This window comes from Phascolarctos cinereus, unplaced genomic scaffold (genome assembly GCF_003287225.1).
Source record: "Phascolarctos cinereus isolate Bilbo 61053 unplaced genomic scaffold, phaCin_HiC Scaffold_3;HRSCAF=262, whole genome shotgun sequence".
NCBI classification, from domain to species: Eukaryota; Metazoa; Chordata; class Mammalia; order Diprotodontia; family Phascolarctidae; genus Phascolarctos; species Phascolarctos cinereus.
In genome coordinates this window covers 52550873-52564077 of record NW_027555736.1, presented here as the reverse complement: position 1 = coordinate 52564077, position 13205 = coordinate 52550873, and the positions used below count along the sequence as shown (strand labels likewise).

General features: G+C 49.3%; 2 protein-coding genes across 2 annotated transcripts; both read right to left on the bottom strand.

Moving 5' to 3' along the window:
- Window positions 1-2542: 2542 nt before the first annotated feature.
- On the bottom strand, window positions 2543-4014 carry CHCHD1 (coiled-coil-helix-coiled-coil-helix domain containing 1). Its single transcript, XM_021006030.2, has 3 exons — window positions 3823-4014; window positions 3172-3290; window positions 2543-2803 (listed from the first exon to the last, which is right to left on the bottom strand). The coding sequence occupies exons 1-3, from the start codon at window positions 3944-3946 to the stop codon at window positions 2690-2692; spliced, it is 357 nt and encodes a 118-aa protein (XP_020861689.1). The 5' UTR covers window positions 3947-4014; the 3' UTR covers window positions 2543-2689.
- Window positions 4015-7844: 3830 nt separating this feature from the next.
- Window positions 7845-13194, bottom strand: POFUT4 (protein O-fucosyltransferase 4). Its single transcript, XM_078150855.1, has 3 exons — window positions 12447-13194; window positions 11596-12218; window positions 7845-10571 (listed from the first exon to the last, which is right to left on the bottom strand). The coding sequence occupies exons 1-3, from the start codon at window positions 13122-13124 to the stop codon at window positions 10412-10414; spliced, it is 1461 nt and encodes a 486-aa protein (XP_078006981.1). The 5' UTR covers window positions 13125-13194; the 3' UTR covers window positions 7845-10411.
- Window positions 13195-13205: the final 11 nt, after the last annotated feature.

Sequence of the window (13205 nt, the reverse complement as noted above, 5' to 3'; positions counted from 1 at the left end):
TCACCTGCATGCTGTCAGAAGTACTCCCCAGGCTGGATGGGCAGCTCTGGCAGTGGGTCATTAAGCGCCCACTGTACTCGGGGCACTGTGTGAAGCTCTGGGGATACCCCACCCCCCCAAAAAAAGAAAAAGGCAAAAGACAATCTCTGTTCTAAAAGAGTTTAGTCTAATGGGGGAACAACTCGAAAACTTTGTACAAACAGGCTATGTACTGGTAAACTGGAGATAACGAGGAGGAAGGCATTAGCAGAAAGACTTTCTATAGCAGGTGGGATTCTAGCTAGTTGTAAAGGGACGAGACTCTTCATGGCACTAAGAGCTAAAGACACTGGGCGTAATTTTCCATCCCTACCCTACTGGTCATCAATACCTCAAATTCAACATGTCTTTCAAATCCCTGTACCTTTAATTTATATTTCTGCTTCTGACCACCATCCTCCTAGTCCTCCAGGCTCAAAAACTCTGCTATCTTTTTTCACTGTCAGGTTCCATCAACTGCCAAGTCTGGTCAATTCTACTTCCACAATATCTCTTCTTACCAATCTCCTTACTATTGGCCACTGCAACCACCCTGGTGTCTAACCTCTACTTAGCTAGATTACACAAGTTAATGAAGCTACCTGCCTCTACTTTTTCTCCTCCAATCCATCCTTCACAGAGCTGTTTAAATGATCCCTCTAATGATTATTCAGTTATCTTTATCTTTTCTCTCTTCAAAAATATTTAGTGGTTCACTCCCATCATCTACTGAATAAAGTCCTTATCCTGGTATCTTCAAGGTCCTCCACAACCTGGATCCAAATCTACATTTCCTTAGTTCAAATCCTGTCTCAGACACTTTGGGCAAGTAACACTTAACCTCTGTTTGCTTCAATTTCCTCATCTATAAAATGGGTATTATAATAGCACCTATTCCAAAGGATCTATAAGGGTCAAATTAGATATTTGTAAACAGCTCTTAGCACAGTGACTCATATCTTAGTAGGCATTATGTAAATACTTATTCCTTTCCCTTTTTGAAGAAAAAAAATACTACTATCCTCTATGTTTTTAGGCTTATTTACCAGAAACAATTTATTACTAATTTATAGCCAGGCATCTCTAGCTTGAAGATATTTAAACTAGCAAAGTCTCCCATGCCCTCCAATATAACTCTGCCCTAAGGGGATTTTAGGTAACACAGGAATCTTGAACAAGGAAAAGATCATAATATGTTAAAATACAATCTTGAGTTAATATTCTGTATGTCACCACTCTTCCTAGACCATGTGCTTTAAGGATAGAAAAAGAGTTCTGATCAGTAATCAGTATCTTAACACCTTAAAAGCAAAAAAGGTCACTGTTTTTAAATGAGTCAGCATGCTCATCATTTTAGGTGGGTGGGGAGGCCAGGATCTTATCTAGATGAGAGTTAAGTTAGATTTCATCCTTCATCTATTTCCCTAAAAACTGCCTCAATTTCTGCACTACTTGATTCCTAAAGAGAAGAATACAGAATGGGCTTTTAGACCAGAAAAATAATTCTTAATATGCATGGTTTTACTAAAAGGATTTAAAACATGCCAACACAGCCAAACTTAACCGCTTGCTGGCTTCTCCTACTTCAGGGCCGGGCCTGCAGGGGACTCCCTCCTTCTGTACTTACTCCCCCCCTCCCCACAAGGCCTAACTCAAGCTCAGTCTTCCCCCAGGAACTTTACCAGATCTCCCTAGCTGAAAGTGATCTCTCCCCTCCTAACCTTTCACTCACAACTAGGGCCCTTCCTTTGCACTCATCATATTCTGCATTGTTTCGATTATTGTGGTACCAGTATTATTCTTCCAATCAGAGTGCTAGCTGTTTGAAGACAGGGTCTGTCTTCCTTCATCCACTATACCCACTGCCTCCCAGCACAGTACCTTAGGCACATTGGCTACTTAATGTTTGTTTAAATCAGGGGTTCTTAACCTTTTATAGCTGTCTAGTGAAGCCTACGGCCCCATTCTCAGGATAATGCTTTTAAATGCATAAAATTAAATACATCAGATTACAAAGGAAATAAATTAAGTTAAAATACAGTTATCAAAATATTTTTAAAGAAACAAGTTCACAGACCCCAGATTAAGAACCTCTGGTCTAAATTGTGAGTCTGCTGTCTGCCTCTCACACTGTAGGAATCTGAAAGACAGTCAGAGAATGAGAGTCATCACTGATATGCTCAGTGACCCATAAAATCCAAAATCCACTACTCTTGACCACATGTTCTCCCATACAACCCTACACAGTAGTGATGAATCAATGACCATGGAAACAAAAGGCTTTATGTATACCTGGCCTCCCATGCCCCAGCAGCAAGAGGCATTCAAAGCAAATATCAACATCCAGACTAGATGAGCTCTAAATTCCTTCCATCTCTGGAGATCCTGTGTCCTTCAGTGACCTTGAGGAGATCAAACTTGGGTCCACTCCCAAGGCAGGTCAATGTATCTTCTCTACGAAGCAAAGAAGGTCCCACGGGGATTGAACAGCAAAGGGTGACCTGATCCACAACACAGCCCAAGCTCTCTGTAAAGATTTTATTTCAGGGTAAAGCAAAACTCTCACCCAAATCACAACCCCACAGGGGTGAGACCATGTCCTATGCCACTCAGTTCAAACACCACTAAGTTGCTTCCATAAGGCCAGTCCTTAAAAAGCTAAGCAACACCTTCAGATAATGCAGGATATATTAGGAAACCTCCCCAACAATTTATTTGTTTGCTTGGGAGTCAAATTCCCAGAGGAGCCCAGCAACTCCTGTTTTGCCTTCTGCTTCCGCTCTGCCTATAAGAAAAAAAAGTAATGACAGTGTTGACACCCAAAATTTCCTCTGACTTAAAACTCACAGCCCCCCTAGTCACAATCCCAACAACTCTAGGGGGAGAGAAGGGACCCTGCCCAAATCTTTCGTCCTATTCTTGGTTTCTCCTCCTCATCTGAAATAGAAGAAACCTGTGATCTCCAAATGATCTTTCAGATCTACCTGAAAATATGTCTGCTGTAAGGAGATACCCTCCCTTTCCTCCTGGATCTCCCCTCTCAAAGATCAGAGATCTTAGGGGGCCTGACAAGAGGGGCCAGCCCCCTCCCTAGCCCAGGCAGGCATCCCTACCCAAGGCCACTCCCTCCCATCCCAAGGGTATCCCTGTCACCTCAGCCTTTGAAGCACAGTCAAAAAAGTCTTCGATCTCCTTGGAACAAATTGTGTCGCTAAATTCATTCTGCTTCCAGCAAGCCATCATCAAGGACATCTCGGATATACAGGTTGCCTCTGGAAGAGGGCAGCAGGGCATCTCTGAGTCAGAGTGCCCACTTGCCCCCACATTCCTCTCTCTCCCATCCCCGTCCATCCAGCCCACCCATTCATTCACTCAAAGATTCACCTGCTTACTTACTTCACTCATTCAAATATTTTCCTACTTCATTAATTCAAAGATTCACCTGCTTGCTTCATTCATTCATTCACTCAAAGATTCACCTGCTTGCTTCATTCATTCATTCACTCAAAGACTCGCCTGCTTGCTTCATTCATTCACTCAGAGCTTCGCCAGCTTACTCTGGGCCCGCCTCTAGGGTAACGACTAAACAGTAACCCAGCCCCTGCCCTCGAAGGATGGACGCTCCTGGGGGGCTTGAAGGGGGCACGACAAGTACACAAGGAAGGTTTGGAAGGCGTCCAAACAAAAAGCTCCAGGAGCACGTGAGGACCAGGAGAGGGGAGCACCGGAGAAATCAGGCCCGGCTTCGTGGAGGAGGCGGCCCCTCCCCCCAGACCCCGGCGGCCCGCGCCGTGACGCACTCACCCCCGAGCTCGCGGCGCCCCGCCCCGACCCAGTTGGCCAGGATCAGGGGCTTGTTGGGTTTCAGCACCGGCCGCTTCGCATTGCCCAGGCGCGCCAGGCGGCCTCCCAGGCTCGGTGTAGCCATGGCCCCACTCCTACCGCTACCGCCGCCGCCACCGCCACCGCCACCACCACTACCGCTCGTGCGTCCGGACGTCCTTGCGTCATCGCGCACGCCGGGGCGGGGCGTGTCTCCATTGAGACGCGCCCCGCCTAGTCACTGCCGCCGTTTCCCTGGAGGCCTCTTCCCTGGGATCCCACCCGGCCTTGGAAGGGCCTGGAAGCGGGGGAGGCAGGCCGACCCCCAAGCCCGAGGTTAGGACAGTGCCCCAGGGAGGCGGCGAGGACCGACGGAAGCCGGCGACCGGGGCTCAAAATCCGCCAGTGGGGGACCTCGGGTAAGTCACCGAACCTCCCGCGGGCCTCAGTTTCCCTGTCTGTAAAATGAGAGAGGCTGGTCCACGCAGGATCCCACGATTAAAATGAGGTGTGACGAACATGCAGGCGGAGCAGGAGCTGATGAAGGCCCCAGGAGAGCTCCCCGGGCACCCAGAGCCTCGAGGAGAGTGCCTGCACCTTTGGGGGCTCACAACACAAGGGCAGGCGTGGATGGATGCCCGGCAGCGCCCGAGATTTTAGGCCCTGGGCAGCCCGACAGCTCCCCGAAACGTGGAGCCCTCCTCAGTAGACCCATAAGGCTGAATGCCAGCATGGATACCCGCGGGTAAAAGAGACTTTAATGGCGTGGCCCGTGGGGCGTTCGCGATTGGCTCTAGGGAGAAAGCAGGACTCACCTGCAGAAATATGCTGATTATTTATGGGGTTTTGTTTGGTGCATTTGTTTAACCGAGTTCTTTCATTTCGTACAGGAAGGCTGTCCTGTGTCTGTTAAATGGGCTGGTACCTTCAATACTTATGTGCTTTTTTTTTTTTTGGCTAGGCAGTGGGGTTAAGTGACTTGCCCAGGGTCACACAGCTAGTAAGTGTTATGTGTCTTGAGTCCACATCTGAACTCAGGTCCTCCTGAATCCAGGGCCGGTGCTCTATCCACTACGCCACCTAGCTGCCACATACCATAGTCTGAGATTTTCCAGAGCAAGCCAAAGAGTAATTTGGGAGGTACCTCCAAGACTGGACCTGGCCCCTGTAAACCCAAAGCTTTGGGACCACTGAGCCAGGGAGTTACATGGAGTTGTCTTGCAGGATGGATGTCTCTGAACAGACGCTCAGTTACTGCTTTTTGGACTGAACTGGATTCCTGGGATGCTGCCCAAAAAGTCTACCACCAAGTGATGGTGATGAACTTATGTGTTTACTGGAGATTATCTCTGGATAGTGAACACAGTCAGTATCTGGAACCGCACTCAAGGTTCCTCCAGCTTGGTGAGATCTTTGAGTTTGTGTATCTTTGGCATATCCTTGATCAACCTAGAGTCACTTTCACACCAAGATGATGTCTAGGAGGCAGAAAGTTACAAAGTAATCAAGGTGATTTTCTCCCTACATAAATGTATCAGAACAGGCAAGATTCCCCTTCATAAGTCACCTTGGAAAGCTATCCATTTATTCTGAGGAGGCTGCCATTGCTCAAGCCTTTTGGAATTCCACTCCAAGACAGTTTAGGAGCCACAAAAGAACATACAGTATTGAGAGTAGGCAGATCAAAACAACATGGTAACAGCATTTATATATCACTTGAAGGTTTGCAAAGCACTTTACAAATGTTATCTCATTTTATCCCCATAACCACGAAAGGTCCATGCTGCTATCATCATCCTCATTTTACAGATGGGGAAACTGAAAATGAGGCAAGTTAATACAGCTAGTTAAGTGTCTGAAGCTGGATTTGAGCTTAAAAATCCTCCTCACACAATTTCAGGCTCAGACACTTAATGCAGATTGAGAGGAGTCCCAAAAATGTTTTGAGCAATAATAGCATTGTAGGAGTTAAGTATATTGCGTTTCGGGTTGACCATTTAAGGGGCAACACTTATGTGATTAATGTAGGTCTCATTTGGTGAATTCCCTTCCTTAACCAGAGTGTGCCCTCTCAATCCTCATTCGTCTAGCCTCAGCTTAGGTGCCAAGGGCTCTGGAAACACTTCTTCATTCCCCTACAGCAGGGGTGGAGGACCTGCTGCCTTGAGGCCTCTTGTTGGCTATCCAGGCCCTTTGTCAGGTGACATCTGGATTCAAAGGGCCAAACTCGAGGCTAGCACTCAACCCTTGCTCTGGTATGTCTGTTGCATTTCCCATCAGAATGTATGCAACCTGTGACTCGGTGCCTCACAAGAACAGAGTCTGGTCTTGTGGACCAACCCCAAAAGTCAAGATTCTCTCTTTCTGGCTCCATCCCTCAAACGAGAGTTAATCGGGGAAAATCTCCAACTACAGCTTAGGTTTATACTTCATGTGTAAGTTTTCCCAAATGTGAATAACAGGGTTCCTAGCCTCTCGGCACTCAGGCATTTGGGTCTCCCTGCCCAAGCAACACTTAAAAGCTATGTTTTGGGCCCTCCCAGCTCAGAGCGAATGTAAATAGTAACTGTCTCTTTTGGCCAGCAACCCTGAGGGTCTTCCCCTCCCAGTTTGATGTTTTGTTTTTTTTTTAAATTAAAGGGGCCATCCTTTGACTCACTTTTTTTGTACTTTTTTTTCCTTGACTCATTTCTTAAAGAGACTTATACACTGAATGGGCATTACCTCACTCAAAGTGAGAACCTAAAAAGACTTTAGCTTAAAAGGGCCAAGGTCTCCATTGCATCCTGGACCATCTCCAGTCATCCTGATGAATAGAGGCTAGTGACCTTGCACAGCCCTGTCTCACTCAAAACAGTCAATTCCAAGTCCTGCCATCATCTCCATGATGTCGTAGTCCTCTTTGAGAATGAAGGACAAACACAACTGGGCAGTGTAGCCTTCATTTCAATGCAAAGAAAATACAGGCAACACAAAGGACTCACACAAAACACAGTAATCCCAACACTGCAGTGAATTTGTCTCCACAGAGAACTTCTGAGGCCCTGGACTCCCCTGGGAGGGAAAAAGGCTTGTCAGAAGTGCTCACTCACAGTGACCCTTCCCACTCAACCTGCACTGTCCAGATGACTCATGGGAATTGCAAAATGTCATGGTCAGCATTTGGACCACTTCTATGACTAGTCAGTTAATAGAGGCTATATGGGCAATTCTCTTCTTTCTCCAAGGCCAATGCTGTTCAGGAATGCCATGAGGAGTCATTCTCTTTCCTTAGAAGGTCTCATCCCTGAACTTTCCAACTTGGGAATTGTTGAACTTGGAGGTACTCACAAGGCAAGCCCCAAGACTGTCACTGCCCAGGAAATTTCCCTTCTCTGATTAGAAAGCAAGACTCTGGGACCTCAGTGCCTAGAAAGACATTCATCAGGCCCACCTAAGTGAACACCTATCTGCTTCTGCCATGTGCTTCAGCTGATGTGTTCTTTTGGGCTGGGAAAGTCAGTTCTTAGGAACTCTAGTATCTGATCTCTGTGTTCAGAAAGCTTAGGATGAGCAAATGTACCTTCCTCATGCTTATGCTCCAAGGGAGCAGTTAGGACAGACTATTCGTTATTGATGGGGAGGATCCTTGTTTGACTTAATCTCCCTCTGGCTTTCCCTTTCCTCATCTGTAAAATGAGGGGATATTGAGTTAGATGACCTCTATGGTCTCCTCCAGTTCTAAATCCTGATCCTCAGAAGTGAATGGTATAAATTCTTGTATATTTATCAAAAATCAGTCATTGGGGAAATTATGATGATATAAAAACAAAAGGTATCAACAAATAATTTTTAATCAGCCATATTTCATTTATGCGATGTCCTGGGCAATCATAATCCTGAGCACATCTCTTTGCATAGGCAAAGAAAATAATCTTGAAGCTCTTCTCACTTCTATCTTCATTCTACCATTAATATACACCTGATTCCCTCTCCATAAAAAACACACAAGAAAAATACTCAAGTAGGAGAGGTTTATGCTAAAAGCACTTTATTCCAAAATTAAACCTGAGCTTATAATATAAAATAGCAACAAGTCATGATGATGAAGGCAGTAAGTCACTACAAAACAATCTGAAATAACACTGATTCCAAGGCAGACACTAACATAACTGGTGAATCAAACTCTGCAGAGGACAAATCTGAGATTAACCACGTTTATCCTATATCACTGTAAGCAACTAGTACATCAAGAAGGATAACCTAGACCAGCATCTCAAGTCCCAAAGACAGGATCAAGTTCACACTGGCCTGGTCCTCTGTAGGGAAAGCAAAACCCTCACTTGAGCTCCCTAGCTCCCATGTAGCTATGTTGCTCTACTCCACTTCCACCAATGTCCAGTGGTATCCACTTTGCCACACAAGTGGCCAGTGCTATGCTTGCTTTCTTGTGTATTATTAGCAGGAAAGTAAAAAAAGAAAAGCCCAAGGGGCAGCTAGGTGGCACAGTGGATAGAGCTCCGGCCTTGCAGTCAGGAGGACCTGAGCTCAAATCCTGTCCCAGACCAGACGCTTGACACTTCCTAGCTATGTGACCTTGGGCAAGTCACTTAATCCTGATTGCCTCACTGAAAAGAAAAAAAAAGAAAAGCTCAAATAGAGCTAGCAATCAGGTCTTGCCTCATGGTTGCTAGAATTCCCTAATGACTGACCCACTCGGTGCATATAAAGTGCTGTAACACACCTGTATAATTAGAAAGGATGGTAGGGATGAATCTAGCACCTTCCCTACCATTCCAATAAAAGCATCTATCCTTTCATTGCACATAATGTAAATAACACCAAACTAGTTTTTGTCTCCGTTTAGTATATGTCCTATATCGTTAACATATGTCTGTTTCTAACATTGTAAATTCTGAGGGCAAGGCCTGCTTTTCATTTCCTTTGTAGCTGTCCAGAACAGCGCCACATTCAAATGGGATACTAGGACAAGCTCTGGTTGGTTGTTCCTCATCTCATCCTCTACAAGCTTCCTTTGAATCTCTTTTCCTTACTGAGCTTTCCACTCGAATGCCCAAAGAGAGCTTAGGCAGCCTTTCTAGTCTGGTGTAAAGTGCATTCTCTGTCAGACTCATAGTTTTCTGAGCATCAAAGAAAATTGTTTTTTATCACTGCTGGATACATTCAGTACTAGAATGTTTTGGCTGGCAAAATGAAGGGCAAACTTCAGAAAAGATTTCAATAATACTGGTGTGTGGATGTGTGGGGACCATAGCTGCAAGGGTGAGGCATGAAAGCTGTCCATCACTCCCAATGATGATTCACTGATGAAGAACCACAAAACCTTTGTGTCTGTGTCTAGGACCCAACACAGTTTTCCTGTGCTACTGTAGAAAAGGCCTGTGTGGCCCTAAACCCCCAAGTTTGGCCCTTTGACTGAATCCAAACTTCCCAGAAGAAATGAGATTTGTTTCACATGTGGCCTTGAGGCCAAAGGTTCCCCACCCCTGGTATGGTCTTCTTGCCCCGAGGAAGTCAGGCTGTGCATACAAACCACAGTGATTTAAGTGGGTTTGGCTGCATCCCCACAACTGACCGCCTATAGCTCTTTACTTACCCAGCCACTTGTGGTGACCATCTCCTGCCTTCCCATCCCCATTAGCTGGGTGCCTTGGCTTTATTCCACCCTGAATAATGCATTATCAATGGATAATACAACATCACAACACTGTATGGCTGGGAGAAGACCACAAAACTCTTTACACAAAAGCAGCAAACCAGGGGGAAGCTTAGTGAAGCTAAAATACCAACGCACTTGAGACGGAAAGTGCCTCAGAATAGAAGGTATACATAAAATGGCACCTTGAGCACCCTTTGCAGCACACAAAAATCAACAAAATTCACTGAGCAGCAGGAAAAGCAAGACCACGTGATGCCAACAAAAGATGGTATTTCGGTTGGTTGACTGCCTCTTTGTACATCTGAATTTCACAAAGAGTCTGACCCCAGGAAGATTTTCTCCATTGTATTTTCTGGGGGAAAAAACTCTGAATTGAGGGCCAGAAGACACAGTTCTAGTCTAGTCTCTGTCATTCATAAGCTACAAGATTGGGCTAATCATTTCACCTGACTCTCAGTTTTTGATGTGTTTGAAAAAACAAGTGTGTATATGGGGGAGGGGAGAGGATTATAAGATTCCTTCCAATTCAAACATTTTAGGACACTGTGGCTTAAGGATGTTAGCACAGATGAGACCTGAGAAGATGAAAAGTCTGGAGAACTGAGTAGTCTTTGCTATTTAACCCTGGGGACCAGCTCTCTAAATAAAACCAGTCAGAATGCAGGGGGTCACTGAACCCTTCCCGGGTCTGCCACAGAATAAGCAGTTCCATTTCTGTCTTCCTGGAGGGCACAAGGGCTTTTCTGAAACCACATACTAAACAGCATGATGATGGGGATGGGGTGGGGGGAGGGATGTACTGGGAATCTCCATACCTTAAGAAGAGGTGACACCTTTCCCTTTAAGCCACAAAGTAGAAAGAGAGTCTGTCCTCTTCCAGACTGTTCCCCACCTCAGCTGTGCCCAAGGAACTCATGTAGGTGGCCGGGGGTACTGATACCTTCGGAGGAAGATGTCCTGCATGTAATCCCAAAATTTCCCTTGGTGTGTCTCACCGTTATGGATCATGGCAGTGAGGGCCTCCCCCTGGTCCAGGCCTTGCCAGTAATCCTGCAGCCACATCTCTTTCCAGCTGAAACGTCAAAAAAGGACTGGAATTATGGAGCTCTTAGTAGAGTCAGATACACAAAGCTAGAACCAGCCAGGGGGGACCTGTGCATTATAATGGAGGTGGGGTAAAGTTCAAGTGCACACATGAGACTGAGAGCCAGATTGAGAATACTGGCAAAGGCCTCGAGGCCAGGTGGAGCCTGATTGTGGGAGGTTCCATGCTTTCCCAAGGTCCTTGGTTTTTCCCATCCATGTATATGCCCCCTGTAGCTTGGCATCCACGAGTGACCATACCTACTTGTCTACCTTTCCTGTAGTCCACCCTAGCATGGAACTGAGCATACAGCAGGAAGAAAATAATATCTGTCAACGACCTGATGAACTTAGATGCCCCCCACCCCCTCAGTCATCAGCAGCAGCTCCGTAAAACCGATCTCCACCCGCCATTTGCCGCCCAAAGCAGCCTTTAGGAAGAACCCCATATTACACTAAGGAAAAGTTACTGTAAAACTGTTGAGCAGTCTTTAGAACTGGCAATTCTAATGACTAACCTTGTCTCTAAGCCCTTGTTTAACATGGACAGCACCTTATTCTCTGCATCACAAGATTCTTCCACGTGGCCCTCACATTTTCCTACCCCGCCCCTGTCTCAGGGCCTTTATCGCTGTACAAATGGCTACAATAGCCTCACAATTGGTCTTCTTGCTCCCAGACTCTAGCCACCCCCCCCATACCAGATTATCCTTTCTAAAACGCTGCTTTGATCCCTTCCCTGCTCAAAACCCAAGGACTCACCACTACTTAAAGTCCTTGGGCCAAATTGGTCTGAGGCCTGGCACTGTGGCTTGAGCAATCCCCTTCATCCCCCTTCCCACCCCCACACCCCTGATCTATCTTTTAGGACCTGTTCAAACCCTACTCCCTTCCTCCCCAAAGCCCTAGACCAAAGGGATCCCTCTCCCTCTATGGACCCCCGCAGAGCACGTGGAGAGGGCGGGGTCAGCCACAAAGGCCCTCTTCCCCATGGAGCGCCCGGCCCTCCTCACCTGTCGTTCTCGGGGATCTCCTCGGGCCTCCCAAAGCCGGGAGAGGGCTCCGGGCAGGCCATGTGGGAGTGCTGCGCGATTCGGGGCGGCGGCGGCGGGATGCGGGCAGGGTCGGCCGCGTGGGCCTCTTCGGCGGCGAGCCTGGCCAGCTCATGGTCACAGACGAAGCACTCGAAGCCCTCCAGGTAGCTGGGCTGCCGGGGGTCATTCACGCCCCACTCGCGCTGCTCCAGGCTGTGCAGAAGAAGCTGGTTGGTGATGCCCCCGGGCTGCTTGTAGGCCAGATACTTGGCGTACTCGTCGTCATTGCTGTCCAGGAAGTCGATGAAGGCGGCCAGCTGCTGCGGCGACTCGAAGTCGTCCACCAGGATGACGGCGCGCTCGTTGGGCATCCAGTCGCGCACGGACGGCGAGCCGCGGTACACGGGCACGGCCCCCAGGTGCAGCGGCCGCCACAGCTTCTCCGTCATGTAGTCCTCGCAGATGGCGTTCTCCATGGCCAGGTGGAACTTGTAGCGGGACAGGAAGGCCAGGAGCTCAGGGTCCTCCGACGTGGCTGTGGCCGTGTCGCGCAGCCTGACCGGCAGCTCGCGATTCTGCAGGCACTTGCCATACGAGTCCACCTGCGCGGAAGAGGACAGCCCGATCGAGATCCACCCCCCGGGACCGCCCCTCTCTTCACAGACCCCGCCCCCAGCCTCACCACGCCCCCAAGCTTTTCGGACACGCGCCCCACCGCCCCTTTCTTCGTCACTGACCTCGGCACCCGGGACCGCCCCTTCCCTTTGCTGATCCCGACCCTCCTCAGATCGTACCGTTTACCCCGCCCCCCAGCACGCCCCTCGCCTCACCGGAATGTAGCGCATGAGCTCGCGCACGTAGCGGTCGCGGTCCGAGGGCACGTCGCAGTGGGACTGCAGATAGAGGAGTGGCGCGTAGCCTTGGCGGCGCCAGGCCGCGCGCTCCGCGGGAGCGGGCGCGGCGCGGCGCAGGTAGGCGAGCCCGGGGAGCCACTGCAGCGGCAGCGGGTAGTCGGAGCGGCGGCTGAAGGTGGCGCTGAGGTTGAAGAGGCGGATGCCGGGCGCGTGGCTCAAAAGGAAGTTGTTGAGCGGCGACTCCTCGTGCAGCAGCGCCCAGCTCTGATGCGCCAGGCGGGGCAGCGGCGCCTCGGACGCACGGAAGTCCGTGCCGTAGAAAAGCAGTGCGCGTGTGCGCGGCTCCCGCCGCCGCCGCCGGTCCCGGGAGGCCACGCACGCGCCGCGCGCGCACTCGATGCGCTCCGAGTCCCCGGGGAAGTGGGGAAACAAGCCTGGACTCCACCACAACAGGATGGGCAGGTCGCCCTCGTCGCGCTCCGGCTTCCCCAAGCTCCGCGCCACCCCCACCGAGCCCAGCGCCGCCGGCGGCTGGAAAACCGCGCCACTCCAGGGCTCCGCCCACTCCGCCTCGCCCTCGGCTCTCGGCCCGGCTCCGCCGCCGCAAACCCAGAGCATCACGGCGGCCGCCAGCGCCACGCCAGCGCCCGCCATACCTTCTCCCGGCCTCGGCCCGCCGGCCTCAGACGAGACCCCGCCCCAAGGAGACAGGGAGGAGCGGGGGGGGGGAAGAAG

Excerpts from the sequence above, each read along its gene's own strand:
- CHCHD1 (XM_021006030.2), bottom strand. The coding sequence starts at position 3,946 with ATGGCTACACCGAGCCTGGGAGGCCGCCTGGCGCGCCTGGGCAATGCG. Across the intron at positions 3,291-3,822 it reads GGGGCGCCGCGAGCTCGGGG|AGGCAACCTGTATATCCGAG; the intron begins GTGAGTGCGTCA and ends GCCCTCTTCCAG. Across the intron at positions 2,804-3,171 it reads ACTGTGCTTCAAAGGCTGAG|GCAGAGCGGAAGCAGAAGGC; the intron begins GTGACAGGGATA and ends TTTTTCTTATAG.
- POFUT4 (XM_078150855.1), bottom strand. The coding sequence starts at position 13,124 with ATGGCGGGCGCTGGCGTGGCGCTGGCGGCCGCCGTGATGCTCTGGGTT. Across the intron at positions 12,219-12,446 it reads AGCTCATGCGCTACATTCCG|GTGGACTCGTATGGCAAGTG; the intron begins GTGAGGCGAGGG and ends TCTTCCGCGCAG. Across the intron at positions 10,572-11,595 it reads GAGATCCCCGAGAACGACAG|CTGGAAAGAGATGTGGCTGC; the intron begins GTGAGGAGGGCC and ends TTGACGTTTCAG.